This window comes from Poecilia formosa, unplaced genomic scaffold, assembly GCF_000485575.1.
Source record: "Poecilia formosa unplaced genomic scaffold, Poecilia_formosa-5.1.2 Scaffold4, whole genome shotgun sequence".
Lineage (NCBI taxonomy): Eukaryota > Metazoa > Chordata > Actinopteri > Cyprinodontiformes > Poeciliidae > Poecilia > Poecilia formosa.
Genome location: NW_006799943.1, coordinates 4,590,073 through 4,610,954, shown reverse-complemented (window position 1 = coordinate 4,610,954; position 20,882 = coordinate 4,590,073). Strand labels below are relative to the sequence as shown.

Sequence of the window (20,882 nt, the reverse complement as noted above, 5' to 3'; positions counted from 1 at the left end):
GAACCCTTATGTTGCTACGTTGTCTTCATGACGTTTTTATGTTTTCATGATGTAAAAACACTTTGAACTGCTTTGCTGATGAAATGTGCTGTACAAATAATATTGATTTATTGATTGACTAAATCTCTTTTTTGGCATATTATGCCTAAAGAAAAGAAGCTGAATCATAATTACAGCCCCTCAGGCGGATGCACCCACAAGACGAGCAACGGCCACATTTAGATTTAAATGTGACAAAGTGAACATTCTGTAGATTTCCTTGCAATAATTTAGTTAAGTAATGTTATTGAAACATCTGTGAAAAAGACAGAGAATCTCAAACTCCAAGCTAGGTCAGCTGAATGTCACGTAAAGAAGTCCCATCACAGTAACACATTTTTCTGGCCTATTGAGAACTGCCTGAGGATCCTTTCAGAGACGTTTGAACCAGGATTATTCTCCTTCCTCCATGTACAGGTCACATCCTGCACTTGAACCACTTCAGAAAAACCATCAAAGCTGCATTTATCGATTCTAAATAGGTAGCAGAGCTGAAGCTGCCAAGGCGGACAAGTGAGTGAACTATCTGTGTTGCCAGAATGAGTTTTTTGAAGACCGACGGGTGTGAGGTTGTTATAAATGAAAGCATTCGGGTCGTATGTCATTTGTTCGATGGCTCTACGAGAGACGAATTCTCCATCCCCGCAAAGCGCGAGGAGAACCCGCGTCCGTGCGGGGCAGACGAGCGATTCGATCGGCGTCACCTGCCCGCGACCTGAACGGCGAGCTCATTCCGAGCGATCGACATTTCATATTCAATAACAATCATCTCCTCCTCCGCCTGCGTGGCCTCTCCAACCTCGCTGTGGGCGGCCGCTCCGTTCCAACGCGGGCTGGCAGGCGGACCGCTGTGTGTGATCTGGGAGCCATCTGTTAGCAGGCAGATTAGGTCTGCTTCCTCTGCTCTCCCGTCCAGGTTCGGGGTCCGGCGCAGGCTGCTTTGTGATTTTGTTGTTTTGTTGTTGTTGTTGTTTTTTGGTCCGGTAAATTAATTAACTTTATGAGCTGCGAGCCAGCACACACCTGCGTCCTCCTCCGATTTTTTTTATTTTATTTATTTATTTATTTGTTTATTTATTTATTTATTTATTTTTTTTTTTGCAGAGTAAGATGGTGACGTCCTTCACGTCAGCAGCTCCGGACGGAGATGACTAAACGTCTTTCGGAAAGGAAAGGAGATAATCCTCGGAGTAAACAATCCTCAGGAGCGGGGCATGATGGGTAATGGGAACTGGTTTGGCTGTTGCTAATGTCTATGGTTGCTACTTTCACTCCGCCACTTCCTGGTCAGGGATTGCTGACCTTTAGCTACACCTGACCTAACCTACACTGGAGCTCAGTAACAGGACGTCGTCACATAGGATGCAGGATGAGGTTATCAGGAAGTAAACGTACATGGTAGAGAGTGAAGATTTGTTATTCAAGTTGGTTTGACAAAGAAAAATATCGCAAACTTTCTCGCAAATATTTAAAAAGTAGTGCCACAAAATCAGTGATTTTGACTGCAAAACATTTTTTAAAAATCCCAAACAATGGCTGATTTTCTCTTAACCAAAACCCAAACTTTGTAGCAACCAGTTTTATCAACCGTTTAAATTCACAATAGGAAAACCCCTCACTGAAAGATCACTAGTGTAAACTGGAAAAAACATTCAAATTTGAGCAAAAGTTTCAGATTTGATTTCCAGATACTGTAAGAGGGGAAAAAAGGATTCTAAGATATTTAATGTAGTATTTGTGTGCAGAATGGACAAAATAAGAATATTATATGTGTTAGACACACAAATGCTGACTATCGTACAGAGAAGTGTGTGTGTGCGTGCGTGTGTGTGTGTGTTTGTGTCTAGAAACAATCACCTGTTGAATGCATGCAGGCCTCGTCACATCAATCAGCAGTTGCTCAGTTACGGCAACCACCACCAACATGTTCATTAGGTGAATGAAGGTATTGTTTTATATGTATATAATATTTTGTCATGTTTTTCCCTCCAGCAGACTTCACGCTGTGACCTGATGTAGTAAATATCAGCTGCCTTAGTCAGTTTGTCAGAAATCATTCGCTCAGCTGAAGGAAAGTTAAAAACAGATCTTCTGTCGACACACTGACTTCACGAAACAATGGTCACAGTCCTCACTCTGACAATGCCCTGCCAGCCAATCACTTAATGGCTACTGCTTGCCAAACGCTGCTGCGACTAATGAAAGATCTAAGTGAGGTTTTCCATCAACCACCTGCAGAAAAGTCAATGGGAATGTCTGCTAAGCTGCTTTTCTCAAACAGTTGGGGATAAAAAAAAGGAGTCGGTAGGAGCCCTCAGAAAACCAAGAGCCAACTTAGTAGTAATTTTCTTTTATTTTTTTTTACATCTGTCTATTCATTCTGACAGATGTTCTCCAATCAACCTGTCTAAGCTTGAGTTATTTGGCGATAAAGTACAGGTTGATAATTCTGATTGTTGCTGTGCGCTGATGGTGGAAACATGCCGCAAATTGTCGCATCGTCATCTGTAAGAGCAAAATGTTAGATTTTTTTGACCATTTTCTCTGACATCTTGTATATTTGATTCTAACATGAGCCGAGATTATGCTTTTTTTGCAGCTACAACTTGTCCAAAAATGACTTTTACATCCCATGTTTACCTTCACCTACCCACAGGGGAACTCCCTACTTCAGGTTCAGTTTTTTCACTTGACATTGGTAAGGCGTTATTAAGAAGGGAAGAGAACAAACGGGGCAATTTAAATTGTCTACAAGTTTGTTTTTTCCCAGAGTGGCAAAACATTATTCTGAATTGATCTTCAATTCCTAACATGCAGAATGCTCGGCGTTGAAATGCTAAAGCATTAGCCCTGAGGTTAAAAAAATAATGTTTTTAGCAAAGTTGAAAACTCCAAACTGTATTTATTTTTTTATCTTTGTATGTTAGTAGCTAGATTTTAGAGCTCTGTGAGCTTAAATGATGTAAATATATGTAAAAATGCCATCATATGCCTTGTTGACCGTTACTGACCGTATTCACACTCACACCCCGTCATGACTGACAGATTAAGATTATTAAATCAGTTCAACAGAAGCTGTCAGAAGGCGAGGAAATCTTAAGTGACGAATAACGTTATTGACATATCTTCACATATTACACTGTCACCTTCCTAAAATAATGGTCTAAGTCTCCATCGTCTTTTGGAGAAAAACGACAGGCTATTATTTTTGGAAGGTGACAATACCTAAAACAGCAGTAAACCTTCCCAAAAGTGGTTAGCTTTTCAAAATGACTCCAATAAAGAATTAACAACTCATCCAGGAAGTCACATAAAAACCCAGAACAACATCTAAAGCACTACAGATCAAACTTGTCTCATTTAACATCAGTGTTTGTGATCGAACTGTAAGAAGGAGGCTCAGAAAAAAGAAGAGCGCCAAGGCCAAAAACCCACTGACGCTGAAGAGTCTTCAGAATTAAGAACCATGATGTATGTTCTCTACCAGAACGTCCAGCCCGTAAATTCACAAACTTAAGCTCAAAACACTGTTCAAAAAGATTCAAAGAATAAAAAAAAAAAAAAAAAAAAAAACAACCTCTGAATGGTTAAAAAACAAACACACTCACAAAAAAATTTCAGACTGGCAAATAGTTTTTGTCTTTCACTGCACTACGTTTTGCCTACACTCATTGGAGCAATTATCGGTTTATTGGATCGTCTCGTACTAGAAAAAATCGAGTCATGCCAAGAGCAACGTGGCCGGGTAATTGCTCTCGCAGAGATGGATCTTCACTTTCACCTAGAACAACGTGTTTTTTTTTTTTTTCCTGACAGCTGCTCCCTTTGAATATAAACACCAAACACAGAGGCCTGTCACAGACTGACTGGCTGGCCTTGATACAACCATTGACAGCTCTGGAACGAAGTCCCTGCAGACCCACACCGGACATGAGGGTAATGGCCAATCTGGTGGCAGACTGTTTGTGAGAGATGTGCTGCTGACATGATGTGGGAGTCTTGTTGTTTTGTGTGTGTGTGTGTGTGTGTGTGCGTGGGTGTGTGTATGTGTGTGTTTGTTGGCAGCCGGTCAAAGTAGTCCTGCGTAATGTGTCCGTCACTTTCGCCGGCAGGACTGCCATGCGAGTGCATCAATCTTCGGCGGAGTCCAGGAACATGGACACCAGCCCAGGAACAATGTGTTCGCTGAGGGAAGTGTGAGGAAGTATGTGTGTGTTTCAGGATGAGCTTCTCTCTTCTGTTCTGATGTGGAGCTGAAGAGAGTTACAGAGGAGGATGTGGACAGATAGAAACGTTAACCAAGAAAATAAAGTAAAAAAAAAAAAGTTTAAAGACAGCGGTGCTAAGGTTCTTGTTTAGTGGATTAGTGGATTGGTTGGTTGTGCCTAGTGACTTCTCCCGATTTTTTATTTTTTTTTGCAAACATGACAAAAGTAAGCAAGATCAAAAACATTATTGGTAAATATTATTTGATTGGATCCAGGAGAGTAACGACACTCAAAACTCACAAAATGAGACGCAATATCAAGTTCATGAGAACAGGACAACATGAAGATTTATTACTTTCGAAGACGGAATATATGCTACAAAAAGGTCTTTATTCTGCATTTTTATTGATTTTGCCACACATTCAACAAACTGATTTCTATCTTTTTGTGATTTCTTTTTATCTCTTCAAAACTTAAGACGGTGATTCAGCTATGTATGACCTTAAGTACAACATTTAACATTTCCAGTTGCTACTGATGGAGTGAGCTGTGACTGTGATGGAGCTCAACATAACACTACATGACCAGCCACTGGTTGTCATAGTGATGCTTTCAGCAACAACTTCCTGTGCTCATATGTTGTCCTTATCTCGTGTTTCACTTTGTTGCCTGATATCGCGCTCGGAGTTTTCAGTGGGTAATGGTGGTTTTTGTATTTTCAAAAACGCAAGTCCCTGGGAATATCTGTGCCATGTTAGGTTCTTGTATCCACATGTGAAAGGTTTTGTTCAATATTCAATTATCTGCTGCGCTATAACAGTCTGCAGATCTGCTGATCCAGGATTGGATGGAGAAAATGAGTGATTATAACCGGTCTGCACTTAACCTTGGGTCAGTTAAATCAAAGTCCTTGCCGTTCCCGTTTCTGTGCAAGCAGCTGTCATGAAAGATGGTAACTAGACGTTAGTAACAACCAGGGAGTTCATGCCTTAATGACGGACACTTCACCAGATTGATGGTCATGAAATTGAACTATTAAACCTCTGACTGATTGAACAGCTCTCTAACACCTGAGCCACAGCCGCTCTGGTTCTGGAGAAGAAATTTGAATCAAGTGCAAGACATCAGACTGAAAGGTGCGCCGCCTCCTTTTAACCTGTGACAAACCCCATGAGCCTTGCTCCGTCTGATTTACCTGGCTGAGGAGTGCAGCAGTTTCTGGACATTGCCTTGTAGTCTTTTCCTTCCACTTAAACATTTTCACATTCTGGCAACGCATTCTGTTTGGGTTTTACATGAAATTGAACCAGGTTCAATTTTGTCAATACAAAGTAGTGCGTAGTTGGAAAGTTAAAGTAAATATGTTTTCGGTTTTTCTTAGAATGAACACCTAGAAAGCGTGTGCTGCATTCATTCCTATCCACTCACTATTTTATGAGTCTTTCACTGCTGAAGGTCTTTTTGGAAGACTGTTGCCCATTCTTCTTTGAAAAACCAAACTCAATTAGGTTGAATAAGGAACGGTGAACATAAATGTAAAACTCTTGGACTAGATTCTCATTTGGATTTAGTTTTGGGCTTTTGAGTGGACCGTACAGTTTTGCTTCCAACGACTCAATCAAAGCACCATCTGTTCAAGGTTGTTGCCGGATGGTAGTACTCGATCCTCCAACCGGTCTTCCTTCACGATTGCTCTGTATCCTGTCTCTTTGCCTCACCGCTGTTCTGTAAACACCTGAGCTGTGGATCCACACAGCTCCTCCAGAGTCACTACAATCAGTCAGTTTAGGCAAAATTTATGTCTCAGCAGGTTCGACGAGGTTACGTATCCCTTTCAGTTTTGGATGATGGACTTAAACGTGCTCCATGACATGTCCAACATGGATGAAATTAGGATATCTGTTAATAACCTTTACACAACGTTCTCCCTGACCTGACATCTGTGTTCCTTGGTCTTCGTGATGCTGTTTGTTCTCTAATGTTCTCTAACAAACTTCTGTCCAAACTGCACCCCAAACTCTTGCACAATGTAACAAAACCTGGAAGAATTAGCTGGTCTAATGGACGTACGCATGGCTCTAAACTTGCTCCGCTAAATGCTGGCAGCATGATGGAATAGCTCTGTTATGTTGCTTCTGATTTCTTCATCAGTTTTTGGGCGAGGCCTTTCTTTCTGGACAGTTATTCCCTCTGGGAAGGATTTTCTTGCTCTTAACTTTCGGACAGTTGCTTGGATGTGTAACTCTGGCAACAAATCCCACAGAAGTTGGAACAGAGGCTTTGTAGTGGCAGTGCAGAGCCAAAGAGCAAAGAGAGACGGAGGAAGTTCAAACCATCTCTTCAATTGAACCTAATGGGGTATCAAGTATCATTTCCCCAACTCCAATGTCTCTCTGCCAGACTTTCTACTAACCATACGGCTGGAGAGAGATTTGAAGAGGCAAGTGAGGTGGATTAGCATGCTGCTGTGAAATATTGCATCTGTTGCCTGGATATTTAGCATGTCATGACAGGGTCTTCTGGTTCTTAAGATTTGTTCTTTACGAATACTTGGATCACCTACGTTCCACTTAACAACTGTGCTCTTTCCCGTGTTGGTCTATCACGTAAAAATCCATTACAGCGAAAACAATTCGGCAAAAGTACAAAGGCTCTGAACACCAGGCGTTGCATATCGGCTTCGCTCAACTTTTCGGTTCAATCTATGTTGCATTAATGAAGATCCGTTTCTCGTCTTCCCTAAAACCAGAACAGATTAATCACGTTGAAGTTCTTGTACTTGGAATTGACAATTCCAGACTCTTTAGATGAATTAGAGATCCCCCTGTGGAGACTTGATGTTCCCATAATTATGAGCTACGACAGGCTGTTTAATTAGTGTTCCATCTGATTGCTATGAAATATATTTTCCTTCTGACAATAACACTATTACACACCGATCCTAGGGTGTTTGTTGAACTAAACTAATTGCTATTTATGAGGCAAGTGCTGCCGTCAGCCTGTTCCAAGCACAGCTGCTTCACACCTGAGACCCCACATGTCTGTTCAACCACACTATTAGTATTCAGGAAATAAATATTTGGTCTGTATGATTTTTTTTCATACTGTCCATCATATTCCCCACAAGACAAAAATCACATTAAGTAAATTAAGTGAAGTAATTAATATTTACATTTGAAGACCTGTTATCTAAGACTTTGTAGTTTTTTTCAGAAAGAATTTGCATATTTTCTTTCCCTAAAATATGTCCTTTTAGTAATGAGAAAGCCCATCATTAAGCTTGATATTGTACTGGATACGAGAAATAAAGCATATGCTCAATCACTGTCAATGCAGAACAGATACATTCAGTGGGAAATAGACAAAAAAAAAACATTTTCACTTCTGTATTTAATTTACTCAGGTTTTTCTGTGGTGACTGTAAAAATGCGATACTTGCAAAAGAGAAGGAAGAACCCGCAAACTTAAACAAGTTAAATTGACACGCCTAGGCCTGTCACAACAATCAATAAATCAATTAATTGCAGGATAAATTAAAACAAACTCAGTTATTTCCATTGGCATGATTTATCCTTTATCTCTTTTTTTTTCTCCCTTTCTACCAGAAACTGGATGATAAAAGTCTTCAGTTTGGTGCTTTGGTCTCAACTGGCTCCTTTTTTGAAGGACAGTTTTGTTTACAAAGACTTCAAAATTCATTGTATTTGTTGTTTTATTTATTTTGTATATTTAAAAATGTATTCCACTTCCAGTGGACAACATACTGCATTTACACAAAAGACATAAAACTGATTTTTTTTTTCTCTTTTTCAGAAACAAAGAATGAACATGAAGTTCATTTTGCTCCTTATACATTTATTTCACATACACTTTTCCGTTAATATTTAAAAATAACATTCTACCGTTGAACAAATCCTTTAAGTGACTGCTGGGATTTATCAAGAAAGGCCGACGCCTCATAGAAAACCAGAGTAACAAACGCTTTCACGGTTCGTATTATTAATTCGTCCACATCGAGGGCTGCAGATGACATAAACAAATCAGCAAAATTATTATGAAAAGACTCAGGTAATGACGGCCCATCAGCAAAACCCCAACAAACATGATTAGCCGCTTTATGTCAGGGGCTCTTAAGTGTAGAGCTGTGAATGAGCCAGTGATTGTGGAGCATGAATGAAAAGCTTGATGTCGATTATGGAATACTAACGAGCATTTCTTCGGGTTCAGGCAGGGTCTCCTTCAGCCCTGCTTGAAGAAACTGTTTTTTTTTTGTTCCTCTTCTTTTTTTGCTTTGGACCTATGACTCACAGGTGCTGATTTTAACCAGCACCTGATTTGTGAGGCACCGGGGTCCTGACTGTAAATTCCAGCACTTTTGACGCGTCTGCACTAATTAATCGGGTCGGATTCTATTCGTGTATTCGGTGAACTTTGAAAGGGCAAACTGCGGATTTGCCCCCTTTTTTTTCCTCAGACTTGCTTCCTACCCACTGAGATTATTGGAAAAAGGAACGAACAGGAGAAAGAAAACAAAAAAAAAGAAACAAAAACACACATTCAGATTTAACTAAGTGAACCTATAAATAGCAGAAGCTCTACAGAAAACATCCCCACCCAAAGTCATGATGACTTCTGCCAGGTTCTCTGCAGGACCTGATGAGGTATAAAGGTTGCATGCGCGCGCGCGCATGTGTGTGTGTGTATGCGTGTGTCTGCGTGTGTGTATGTAGGGAAAGCAGGGAGTGAGGGAGGCAGCAGACAGATATCAGCCAAGGAAAATCACAGGATCAACCAGCAACAGAGTGCTGACATTTTCCCCACAGGGCCCCCACCAGACCAAATCATCCACACTTTAACACCACCATTAAGCCTGTGATTGGTTTGAGGGATGCTTGGACGCCTAATGAGCAAATCAGTGTGCATGGCTGCGTGTGTTCCGAGTGCCCGTGTGCTTACGCGGCTAATGAGGGGCGGCGGACCCCCTACGACTGACGAGACGGTGGAAGAGGGCGATGACGTCCCCACTCACCAGCTAAACACCTCATGGTACGGAAACAGGGGCTTCTTGAAGGTCGTGTGGAGTGATCCAGATGGAAGCTAATGGCATAATTGGAATCTTTATTTAAACGGAGAGATTCCAGGTGGTTTTATCTCAGGAGGACCGGATGAAGAATGTGGAATGCTCGGCTACAGGGGGCGATACAAGGTGTTTTTCAGGCACATAGTGTCGTTTTATAGCACAATAAAGTAACTTTGTCACCTTTGGTTGTTATAAAGACGCTATTTATATGGAATATGACTTAAAAGAAATTCACCTTTGTAACGCCTTGAAATTGGGGCTCTGACTCTTTAAAAAACTCCTCTTTCTGAAGTCATCACAACATGGCTCCCGTATTAATCCTTTGACAACGTTTTTACCAGCGTTGCACTGAGCAGTGGCTCGTATAACGAGCTCAGCAGATGTGCAGTTCCACCAGGTGTTTGCTAATTGTTGCTGGCTAGTCTGAAGGAGCCGAGTGAGCGAGCTGAATGTGGAAGCTCAAAAGCTTGAAAACTGCAGCTCTGACGACGAGCGTCGTCCTCGAAGGTAGCGTAGACTCCACCAGGCATTTCACACTGCTGAATGGTTGAAACGGGAGATTACAGGATCTCTCGAATGTTCATGAAAGAACCAAAGCAACATCCCAAGAAAGTTTTGGAAGAAGGGATAAAATTATAATATGATATAAAGCTAAAAAAAAGTCATCTTTGTATAATACTGCCCCCTTTAACCGCCAGCGTGCACCAGAGATTTAAGAAACAACTTTAATATCCACATAGAGTCTGACCTACAAACATACCTTCATTAGTATTTGGAAAAATGCCCCTTAGTAAGTCTGAGATGAATCACACTCTTTTGGTTGCAATGGACAAGCTGCTGGAAGATAAACCTGAGATAATTTTGTGGAATATGCTAACATGAGGAACAACTGGATTTTATTTTTGGTAATGCCCTCCTGAAACACAGACTACATCGTAAATCATTTTGATGACTCAAAGTGCTTTACACTAGAGTCACATTCACCCATTTGCACTCACATCTATAGACCGATATGCTGAACGGTAGGCAATATGGGCACCCAAGGGCACATTGGCATTTGGCAGGAGACAGCTGGAATCGAACCTACAACCTTCCAATCACAAGAGGCCTAATCTACCCACAGAGCCACAGTCGCCCTCTTAATGGTAAGGCAACACCAGAAGTGTCTTATGTAAGACTTACTTAGGTGAATATAGACATAAATATCTACAGTCACCTTTGAAAAAGTTTGAGTCTTAGGTCAAAATGGATACATACAAACATTTTAATATCAGGACACCACATATGACCAAATTAATTTGGGTGTCCCTCGTCTGCAACCAGTAGCGTTTACCTTGAGCAGACCGAATTGCTTTTAAGCCATAAAAGTTTCTATTTCCAGAGAATAATAAAGTTCTTGGGTTATTAGAGGGCAAATTATTTCAAACCCTCAGAGTCAGGGTGAGGAGTTGTGTTAGAAGGGTGAGAAAACTGCATGCACTCACTTGGCACCCGGTTGATGGCTCTCAGGGGTCTCAGCACACGCACCGTCCTCACAGCTGAAAAGCTAACATTTTGCAGGTTGAGTGAGTACTCCAACATCCTGGGGAAACAAAAGAAGAAAAAAAAGAAGAGAACGAGACAGAGAGAGAGAACAGAAAACATGTGTCAATGCAGCATCTACAAGCCAAATGTTGCTGAAGCTCATGCACCAAAACTCTCCAGCAACTAATTAATCTTTTAATATTCCCAACGACTTTTACATTCTTGGATTTATGAAATGGCTGCTGTGCATATGTTCTGGCAAACAGCGTGAGTTTATTCTAAAGCAATTAAGTCTACGACTGCGAGAGCGTAACAATTGAGAAACACCACTCTGTCCGTGCTAGCACATGGAACGTAGCAAACACGTGATGTTGTCTGCGGCTCGGCGTGTTCGCACAAGTCCTTGCGCAGTCGATCTTCAAAAGGCGCGACCCCTTTGAGATGTCGAGAGCAGACTGTAAGAGTTGCCTGAGACTCGGAAGACGCGGTGTCCAAGCGGAGCCGCCTCGAAACGCCATGCTCTCGGTGGCCTCTCCGGTGGCTCTTTGGAGGCTTTTTTTTTTTTTTCTCAGAGCGTGATAGGAGGTCAGGAGGACACCGCTCTCAAAGGGAAACTGTGGGATGTCTTATTTGTGATTGCTGTTTATCGTCCTTGCTTTACACAGCGCCTCTCTCTCCTTGCATGTGTGTTTGTGTGTGTGTGTGTGTATGTGGAGCAGCTGCTGAGCACATGTGCAGCTGGAAGGAGCGTGCAGATGAAGGAATTCCCTTCTCGCGCTGACTCCAAGTCTGCCTGACAAATTCGCAACACATGTTGGAGGCTGTATGTGAGTGCGTGCGTGTTTGTGTCACCTGGAGTGCAAGAAACTCCCTTAATGAACCTGTGAATGCGCGCCTTTAACACATTAAGGTGTCCCGGTGCATGCCTGTTTGGATCTCTACGGCAAAGCACCGGTATAAGAAGGAAGGAACACCCTCTCTTGTTGGTGAACACACACACACTCACACACACACAAAAAACACAGCCGCAGCCAACAGATGGCTTGCAGGCCACAGAATGAAGGTAAACGGATAAACGGTTACCAAAGAGGATCGACCAAGAGCAGCAGACAGAAACAAGGTTGCAATAACGGTTTCCGCCAGTCTCAAGATATCGGCAAATCCCTTCAGCAGCTGTGTGATGCTCTGCCTTGGTGCTCATGGATATTTAGGTTTCACCTTTCACTTTTAAGACATGGTGTAAGGCAGAAAAAAGGTCACTCGTGGGCTGTTAAATGAATGGCAGAAGAATATCTCAGCAAAATTCGTTGCATGTCAAAGTCAACTTAAAGTCAGAGAGAGTATAACTATCTCTGGGAATAGTTGTGCATCTCTCTTGACTAAAACAGCAACACTGGGACAGAACAACACAGTAGAAGACAGTTGGGGTAACACTGTAAGAGGAAGGTGAGGTCTTACAGAAGAAATCATACATGTCCAATAGCCCTTTGCACGTTTGTAAAACAAAAGGATCTTAAACATGTGGCATGCCTTTGGACTCAACCCCTCTAGGATCAGTACAAAGACTTAAAGATTACTTTGAAGATCCACATTCAATTCCAAGCTGATGGTCTCTCTAGGCATGTTCCTACCAGTTATACACATCTAGAGATCGGAATGTTGCCCATTCTTTTTTTTACAAAACAGATCAAACTCCGTCAGATTAAATGGAATTAATTTGTAAACTTTCCGTCAAGCCTTGCCACAATCTCTATTAGACTTTTTTAATCATTGACATCAGCACCTGATGTCAATGATTAAAGTTGGGGAGCACCTGGAACCATCAGCACCGGTGCCCCCCCAGGGGTGTGTCCTATGCCCACTCTTCTTCTCTTTACATGAATGTCTGCACCTCAGCAGACTTCTGAAGTTGACACCACTGTTATTTTAGTCTGAGTCTCCTCTGGGCCTTAATCCAAGACTTACACAGATCTAGGGTCAGGAAGAGAGGCAGCCGGCATCTCTTCAGACCCCACACATCCTGGATTCAAACTGTTTCGACTTCTAACTTCCGGTTGGTGCTGTAAAGTGCCATTTGCAAAAACGGCACTTTTTTATGACAAAATTTATATCTTTACCTAAAATGTCTGTCCATTGAGGGTAAAGTGAAACTGAAGTCAAATTCCTTGTTTGTGTGAACAAACTTATCCATGAAATTCTGACTCAGATAAATAATGTCTTTTATATTGTGATTCAACCATCATTATTGAAAATAAACAAGTGAGAAAAAAACAGAAAAAGAAAGAATTCCCTGGCCATATTGGCTATGGTACTTATGGCTCCAATTTAGCAGCAGCTTGGAAACAGGAAAACAATCTGAAATAAATAACGCACAAGACAAGCTGCAGTCAGGCTGAAAAAGAAGGCAGATCGAACTCTTTGTCTGGAATTAATTTGAACTTTGGGGGATTTCTAAAATTATGTATCTGGGAAGATGATGGGAAGTGGTGTGGGTTTACAGTGTGCTGGCTCGGATCGCAGACAGCTGGTTAGTCTATTCCTTTTAATCTTCAGCAGGTTCTTAAAAGTTGTTTTTGTCCAATTGTGCCCTCAAGTTACCATTTGAAATATTTTAGCACATTCCTGGTAATTTTTTTTCTTCCATTTATACCCTTTGTATTATTTTTTCTTATTAAGGTTCAAACGACGTAGACTAAAAACACCAATACAACCATGGTTTGTAAGCCAGGGGACGTATTTTGGCAAGACTCATTTGGGCTTATCTTTGCTTACAAGATGTATTGAGGGGTTAAGGAAGTTCTTTTGAATCGTATCATTTCACTTCAGGCACTCACTGCAATTCTTATTTTAAACAGAGGATGTCACTGCAGATAAAATCAGTCTGAATTCAACAAGAAGTAGAAGAAGAATCTATATAGGAAGTACATTCCTAATAGAAAACCCCAACTAAAAGTTTTTTTTTTTTTTTTTTTAACTAACATTTTGCCATGTATATTTTCACTGCAATTGATTGGGACAATACAGCGAACACACAATGCACATATCAGACAAAAGATTACGACTACCTATCATACATATCCCATTTCATTGGGGACCCCATCCGGTCCATCCTGCCCCATTCACAACAAACACAGATGCACTGAGTGTTTTTTGACACATTCCTGTTGGAATCACTGTTATATTTGCAACAGTAGCTCCTTTGTTGGATTGAGACACAAAGGCCATCAACTGCTCACCATGTGCATCAATCTGCCATTTGCTGCTTGGGATCCTGTCATCACTCTTCGTTCTTTTGTACAACTTTTATAGATACCGGCATGTGTGGACCGGGAACACCAAAACAAGAGCTGGGTTTTCGTCGACCCTCTGACCATGTCGTCCAGCATAAAAAATGTGCGCTCCTGTCAAATACTTTCTAATTTTTACAATCACTCATAATCTTTGAGAACGCACGTTTGATTTACAGCCTAGCGTATCTCAACCACTAACCGCTGCCATGACAAAACAAATTATTTTCATCCCCACCATCAGTGGTCAAAGTGTTCCCCCTAATCAGTTTATGGCGTTGGGCACCGTTCAGTAGTCCCTAAGTGACAGGCAACATTATCCTAATACTAATAGGAAATACACTGAGAGCCACAGACAAGCTACAAATCCCCAAGGGCAATATTACAGAAATATTAAGGTAATTCCTCATCAGACACAGTTGCATAAACTTAAAAGTGGATGATGAATGATGTCTGTCGTAAAATAGTCTTTGCGAAAACACACGCTTGGCTTGATGAGAGCCAGATGATGTTTGGTGTGCCGAGACGAGTCTGACCCACCCACCCCAAACCAGAAGGGAGGAACAGCTGAGGAGAAATGGAGTGTATCGAAGTAACCGGAAAGACAACAGGGAAATCGTGCATTCATTTTTTATATTTTTTTTTTATCCCAATTTTAAGTAGAAGCTGGATTTGATTAGGTTATTTTAAGGACGGGCANCTATAACAGTCTGCAGATCTGCTGATCCAGGATTGGATGGAGAAAATGAGTGATTATAACCGGTCTGCACTTAACCTTGGGTCAGTTAAATCAAAGTCCTTGCCGTTCCCGTTTCTGTGCAAGCAGCTGTCATGAAAGATGGTAACTAGACGTTAGTAACAACCAGGGAGTTCATGCCTTAATGACGGACACTTCACCAGATTGATGGTCATGAAATTGAACTATTAAACCTCTGACTGATTGAACAGCTCTCTAACACCTGAGCCACAGCCGCTCTGGTTCTGGAGAAGAAATTTGAATCAAGTGCAAGACATCAGACTGAAAGGTGCGCCGCCTCCTTTTAACCTGTGACAAACCCCATGAGCCTTGCTCCGTCTGATTTACCTGGCTGAGGAGTGCAGCAGTTTCTGGACATTGCCTTGTAGTCTTTTCCTTCCACTTAAACATTTTCACATTCTGGCAACGCATTCTGTTTGGGTTTTACATGAAATTGAACCAGGTTCAATTTTGTCAATACAAAGTAGTGCGTAGTTGGAAAGTTAAAGTAAATATGTTTTCGGTTTTTCTTAGAATGAACACCTAGAAAGCGTGTGCTGCATTCATTCCTATCCACTCACTATTTTATGAGTCTTTCACTGCTGAAGGTCTTTTTGGAAGACTGTTGCCCATTCTTCTTTGAAAAACCAAACTCAATTAGGTTGAATAAGGAACGGTGAACATAAATGTAAAACTCTTGGACTAGATTCTCATTTGGATTTAGTTTTGGGCTTTTGAGTGGACCGTACAGTTTTGCTTCCAACGACTCAATCAAAGCACCATCTGTTCAAGGTTGTTGCCGGATGGTAGTACTCGATCCTCCAACCGGTCTTCCTTCACGATTGCTCTGTATCCTGTCTCTTTGCCTCACCGCTGTTCTGTAAACACCTGAGCTGTGGATCCACACAGCTCCTCCAGAGTCACTACAATCAGTCAGTTTAGGCAAAATTTATGTCTCAGCAGGTTCGACGAGGTTACGTATCCCTTTCAGTTTTGGATGGTGGACTTAAATGTGCTCCATGACATGTCCAACATGGATGAAATTAGGATATCTGTTAATAACCTTTACACAACGTTCTCCCTGACCTGACATCTGTGTTCCTTGGTCTTCGAGATGCTGTTTGTTCTCTAATGTTCTCCAACAAACTTCTGTCCAAACTGCACCCCAAACTCTTGCACAATGTAACAAAACCTGGAAGAATTAGCTGGTCTAATGGACGTACGCATGGCTCTAAACTTGCTCCGCTAAATGCTGGCAGCATGATGGAATAGCTCTGTTATGTTGCTTCTGATTTCTTCATCAGTTTTTGGGCGAGGCCTTTCTTTCTGGACAGTTATTCCCTCTGGGAAGGATTTTCTTGCTCTTAACTTTCGGACAGTTGCTTGGATGTGTAACTCTGGCAACAAATCCCACAGAAGTTGGAACAGAGGCTTTGTAGTGGCAGTGCAGAGCCAAAGAGCAAAGAGAGACGAAGGAAGTTCAAACCATCTCTTCAATTGAACCTAATGGGGTATCAAGTATCATTTCCCCAACTCCAATGTCTCTCTGCCAGACTTTCTACTAACCGTACGGCTGGAGAGAGATTTGAAGAGGCAAGTGAGGTGGATTAGCATGCTGCTGTGAAATATTGCATCTGTTGCCTGGATATTTAGCATGTCATGACAGGGTCTTCTGGTTCTTAAGATTTGTTCTTTACGAATACTTGGATCACCTTCGTTCCACTTAACAACTGTGCTCTTTCCCGTGTTGGTCTATCACGTAAAAATCCATTACAGCGAAAACAATTCGGCAAAAGTACAAAGGCTCTGAACACCAGGCGTTGCATATCGGCTTCGCTCAACTTTTCGGTTCAATCTATGTTGTATTAATGAAGATCCATTTCTCCTCTTCCCTAAAACCAGAACAGATTAATCACGTTGAAGTTCTTGTACTTGGAATTGACAATTCCAGACTCTTTAGATGAATTAGAGATCCCCCTGTGGAGACTTGATGTTCCCATAATTATGAGCTACGACAGGCTGTTTAATTAGTGTTCCATCTGATTGCTATGAAATATATTTTCCTTCTGACAATAACACTATTACACACCGATCCTAGGGTGTTTGTTGAACTAAACTAATTGCTATTTATGAGGCAAGTGCTGCCGTCAGCCTGTTCCAAGCACAGCTGCTTCACACCTGAGACCCCACATGTCTGTTCAACCACACTATTAGTATTCAGGAAATAAATATTTGGTCTGTATGATTTTTTTTCATACTGTCCATCATATTCCCCACAAGACAAAAATCACATTAAGTAAATTAAGTGAAGTAATTAATATTTACATTTGAAGACCTGTTATCTAAGACTTTGTAGTTTTTTTCAGAAAGAATTTGCATATTTTCTTTCCCTAAAATATGTCCTTTTAGTAATGAGAAAGCCCATCATTAAGCTTGATATTGTACTGGATACGAGAAATAAAGCATATGCTCAATCACTGTCAATGCAGAACAGATACATTCAGTGGGAAATAGACAAAAAAAAAACATTTTCACTTCTGTATTTAATTTACTCAGGTTTTTCTGTGGTGACTGTAAAAATGCGATACTTGCAAAAGAGAAGGAAGAACCCGCAAACTTAAACAAGTTAAATTGACACGCCTAGGCCTGTCACAACAATCAATAAATCAATTAATTGCAGGATAAATTAAAACAAACTCAGTTATTTCCATTGGCATGATTTATCCTTTATCTCTTTTTTTTTCTCCCTTTCTACCAGAAACTGGATGATAAAAGTCTTCAGTTTGGTGCTTTGGTCTCAACTGGCTCCTTTTTTGAAGGACAGTTTTGTTTACAAAGACTTCAAAATTCATTGTATTTGTTGTTTTATTTATTTTGTATATTTAAAAATGTATTCCACTTCCAGTGGACAACATACTGCATTTACACAAAAGACATAAAACTGATTTTTTTTTTCTCTTTTTCAGAAACAAAGAATGAACATGAAGTTCATTTTGCTCCTTATACATTTATTTCACATACACTTTTCCGTTAATATTTAAAAATAACATTCTACCGTTGAACAAATCCTTTAAGTGACTGCTGGGATTTATCAAGAAAGGCCGACGCCTCATAGAAAACCAGAGTAACAAACGCTTTCACGGTTCGTATTATTAATTCGTCCACATCGAGGGCTGCAGATGACATAAACAAATCAGCAAAATTATTATGAAAAGACTCAGGTAATGACGGCCCATCAGCAAAACCCCAACAAACATGATTAGCCGCTTTATGTCAGGGGCTCTTAAGTGTAGAGCTGTGAATGAGCCAGTGATTGTGGAGCATGAATGAAAAGCTTGATGTCGATTATGGAATACTAACGAGCATTTCTTCGGGTTCAGGCAGGGTCTCCTTCAGCCCTGCTTGAAGAAACTGTTTTTTTTTTGTTCCTCTTCTTTTTTTGCTTTGGACCTATGACTCACAGGTGCTGATTTTAACCAGCACCTGATTTGTGAGGCACCGGGGTCCTGACTGTAAATTCCAGCACTTTTGACGCGTCTGCACTAATTAATCGGGTCGGATTCTATTCGTGTATTCGGTGAACTTTGAAAGGGCAAACTGCGGATTTGCCCCCTTTTTTTTCCTCAGACTTGCTTCCTACCCACTGAGATTATTGGAAAAAGGAACGAACAGGAGAAAGAAAACAAAAAAAAAGAAACAAAAACACACATTCAGATTTAACTAAGTGAACCTATAAATAGCAGAAGCTCTACAGAAAACATCCCCACCCAAAGTCATGATGACTTCTGCCAGGTTCTCTGCAGGACCTGATGAGGTATAAAGGTTGCATGCGCGCGCGCGCATGTGTGTGTGTGTATGCGTGTGTCTGCGTGTGTGTATGTAGGGAAAGCAGGGAGTGAGGGAGGCAGCAGACAGATATCAGCCAAGGAAAATCACAGGATCAACCAGCAACAGAGTGCTGACATTTTCCCCACAGGGCCCCCACCAGACCAAATCATCCACACTTTAACACCACCATTAAGCCTGTGATTGGTTTGAGGGATGCTTGGACGCCTAATGAGCAAATCAGTGTGCATGGCTGCGTGTGTTCCGAGTGCCCGTGTGCTTACGCGGCTAATGAGGGGCGGCGGACCCCCTACGACTGACGAGACGGTGGAAGAGGGCGATGACGTCCCCACTCACCAGCTAAACACCTCATGGTACGGAAACAGGGGCTTCTTGAAGGTCGTGTGGAGTGATCCAGATGGAAGCTAATGGCATAATTGGAATCTTTATTTAAACGGAGAGATTCCAGGTGGTTTTATCTCAGGAGGACCGGATGAAGAATGTGGAATGCTCGGCTACAGGGGGCGATACAAGGTGTTTTTCAGGCACATAGTGTCGTTTTATAGCACAATAAAGTAACTTTGTCACCTTTGGTTGTTATAAAGACGCTATTTATATGGAATATGACTTAAAAGAAATTCACCTTTGTAACGCCTTGAAATTGGGGCTCTGACTCTTTAAAAAACTCCTCTTTCTGAAGTCATCACAACATGGCTCCCGTATTAATCCTTTGACAAAGTTTTAACCAGCGTTGCAATGAGCAGTGGCTCGTATAACGAGCTCAGCAGATGTGCAGTTCCACCAGGTGTTTGCTAATTGTTGCTGGCTAGTCTGAAGGAGCCGAGTGAGCGAGCTGAATGTGGAAGCTCAAAAGCTTGAAAACTGCAGCTCTGACGACGAGCGTCGTCCTCGAAGGTAGCGTAGACTCCACCAGGCATTTCACACTGCTGAATGGTTGAAACGGGAGATTACAGGATCTCTCGAATGTTCATGAAAGAACCAAAGCAACATCCCAAGAAAGTTTTGGAAGAAGGGATAAAATTATAATATGATATAAAGCTAAAAAAAAGTCATCTTTGTATAATACTGCCCCCTTTAACCGCCAGCGTGCACCAGAGATTTAAGAAACAACTTTAATATCCACATAGAGTCTGACCTACAAACATACCTTCATTAGTATTTGGAAAAATGCCCCTTAGTAAGTCTGAGATGAATCACACTCTTTTGGTTGCAATGGACAAGCTGCTGGAAGATAAACCTGAGATAATTTTGTGGAATATGCTAACATGAGGAACAACTGGATTTTATTTTTGGTAATGCCCTCCTGAAACACAGACTACATCGTAAATCATTTTGATAACTCAAAGTGCTTTACACTAGAGTCACATTCACCCATTTGCACTCACATCTATAGACCGATATGCTGAACGGTAGGCAATATGGGCACCCAAGGGCACATTGGCATTTGGCAGGAGAAAGCTGGAATCGAACCTACAACCTTCCAATCACAAGAAGCCTAATCTACCCACAGAGCCACAGTCGCCCTCTTAATGGTAAGGCAACACCAGAAGTGTCTTATGTAAGACTTACTTAGGTGAATATAGACATAAATATCTACAGTCACCTTTGAAAAAGTTTGAGTCTTAGGTCAAAATGGATACATACAAACATTTTAATATCAGGACACCACATATGACCAAATTAATTTGGGTGTCCCTCGTCTGCAACCAGTAGCGTTTACCTTGAGCAGACCGAATTGCTTTTAAGCCATAAAAGTTTCTATTTCCAGAGAATAATAAAGTTCTTGGGTTATTAGAGGGCAAATTATTTCAAACCCTCAGAGTCAGGGTGAGGAGTTGTGTTAGAAGGGTGAGAAAACTGCATGCACTCACTTGGCACCCGGTTGATGGCTCTCAGGGGTCTCAGCACACGCACCGTCCTCACAGCTGAAAAGCTAACATTTTGCAGGTTGAGTGAGTACTCCAACATCCTGGGGAAACAAAAGAAGAAAAAAAAGAAGAGAACGAGACAGAGAGAGAGAACAGAAAACATGTGTCAATGCAGCATCTACAAGCCAAATGTTGCTGAAGCTCATGCACCAAAACTCTCCAGCAACTAATTAATCTTTTAATATTCCCAACGACTTTTACATTCTTGGATTTATGAAATGGCTGCTGTGCATA

At 41.4% G+C, this 20,882-nt stretch overlaps 1 protein-coding gene across 13 annotated transcripts in view; it reads right to left on the bottom strand.

Annotated features, from left to right (window-relative positions):
* The window catches only part of cacna1g (calcium channel, voltage-dependent, T type, alpha 1G subunit), a 281,896-nt gene that overhangs the window by 120,037 nt on the left and 140,977 nt on the right, over window positions 1-20,882 (bottom strand). For 9 of the 13 annotated variants that reach the window (XM_016675859.1, XM_016675865.1, XM_016675850.1 and 6 more), the window contains exon 1: window positions 10,812-10,930. In XM_016675859.1, the coding sequence (XP_016531345.1) occupies window positions 10,812-10,908 (97 nt within the window). In that variant the 5' untranslated portion in view covers window positions 10,909-10,930. Of the gene's footprint in view, window positions 1-10,811; window positions 10,933-20,591; window positions 20,690-20,882 lie in introns of those variants that run through there. The other 4 variants (XM_016675894.1, XM_016675897.1, XM_016675902.1 and 1 more) reach the window with 3 other exon arrangements.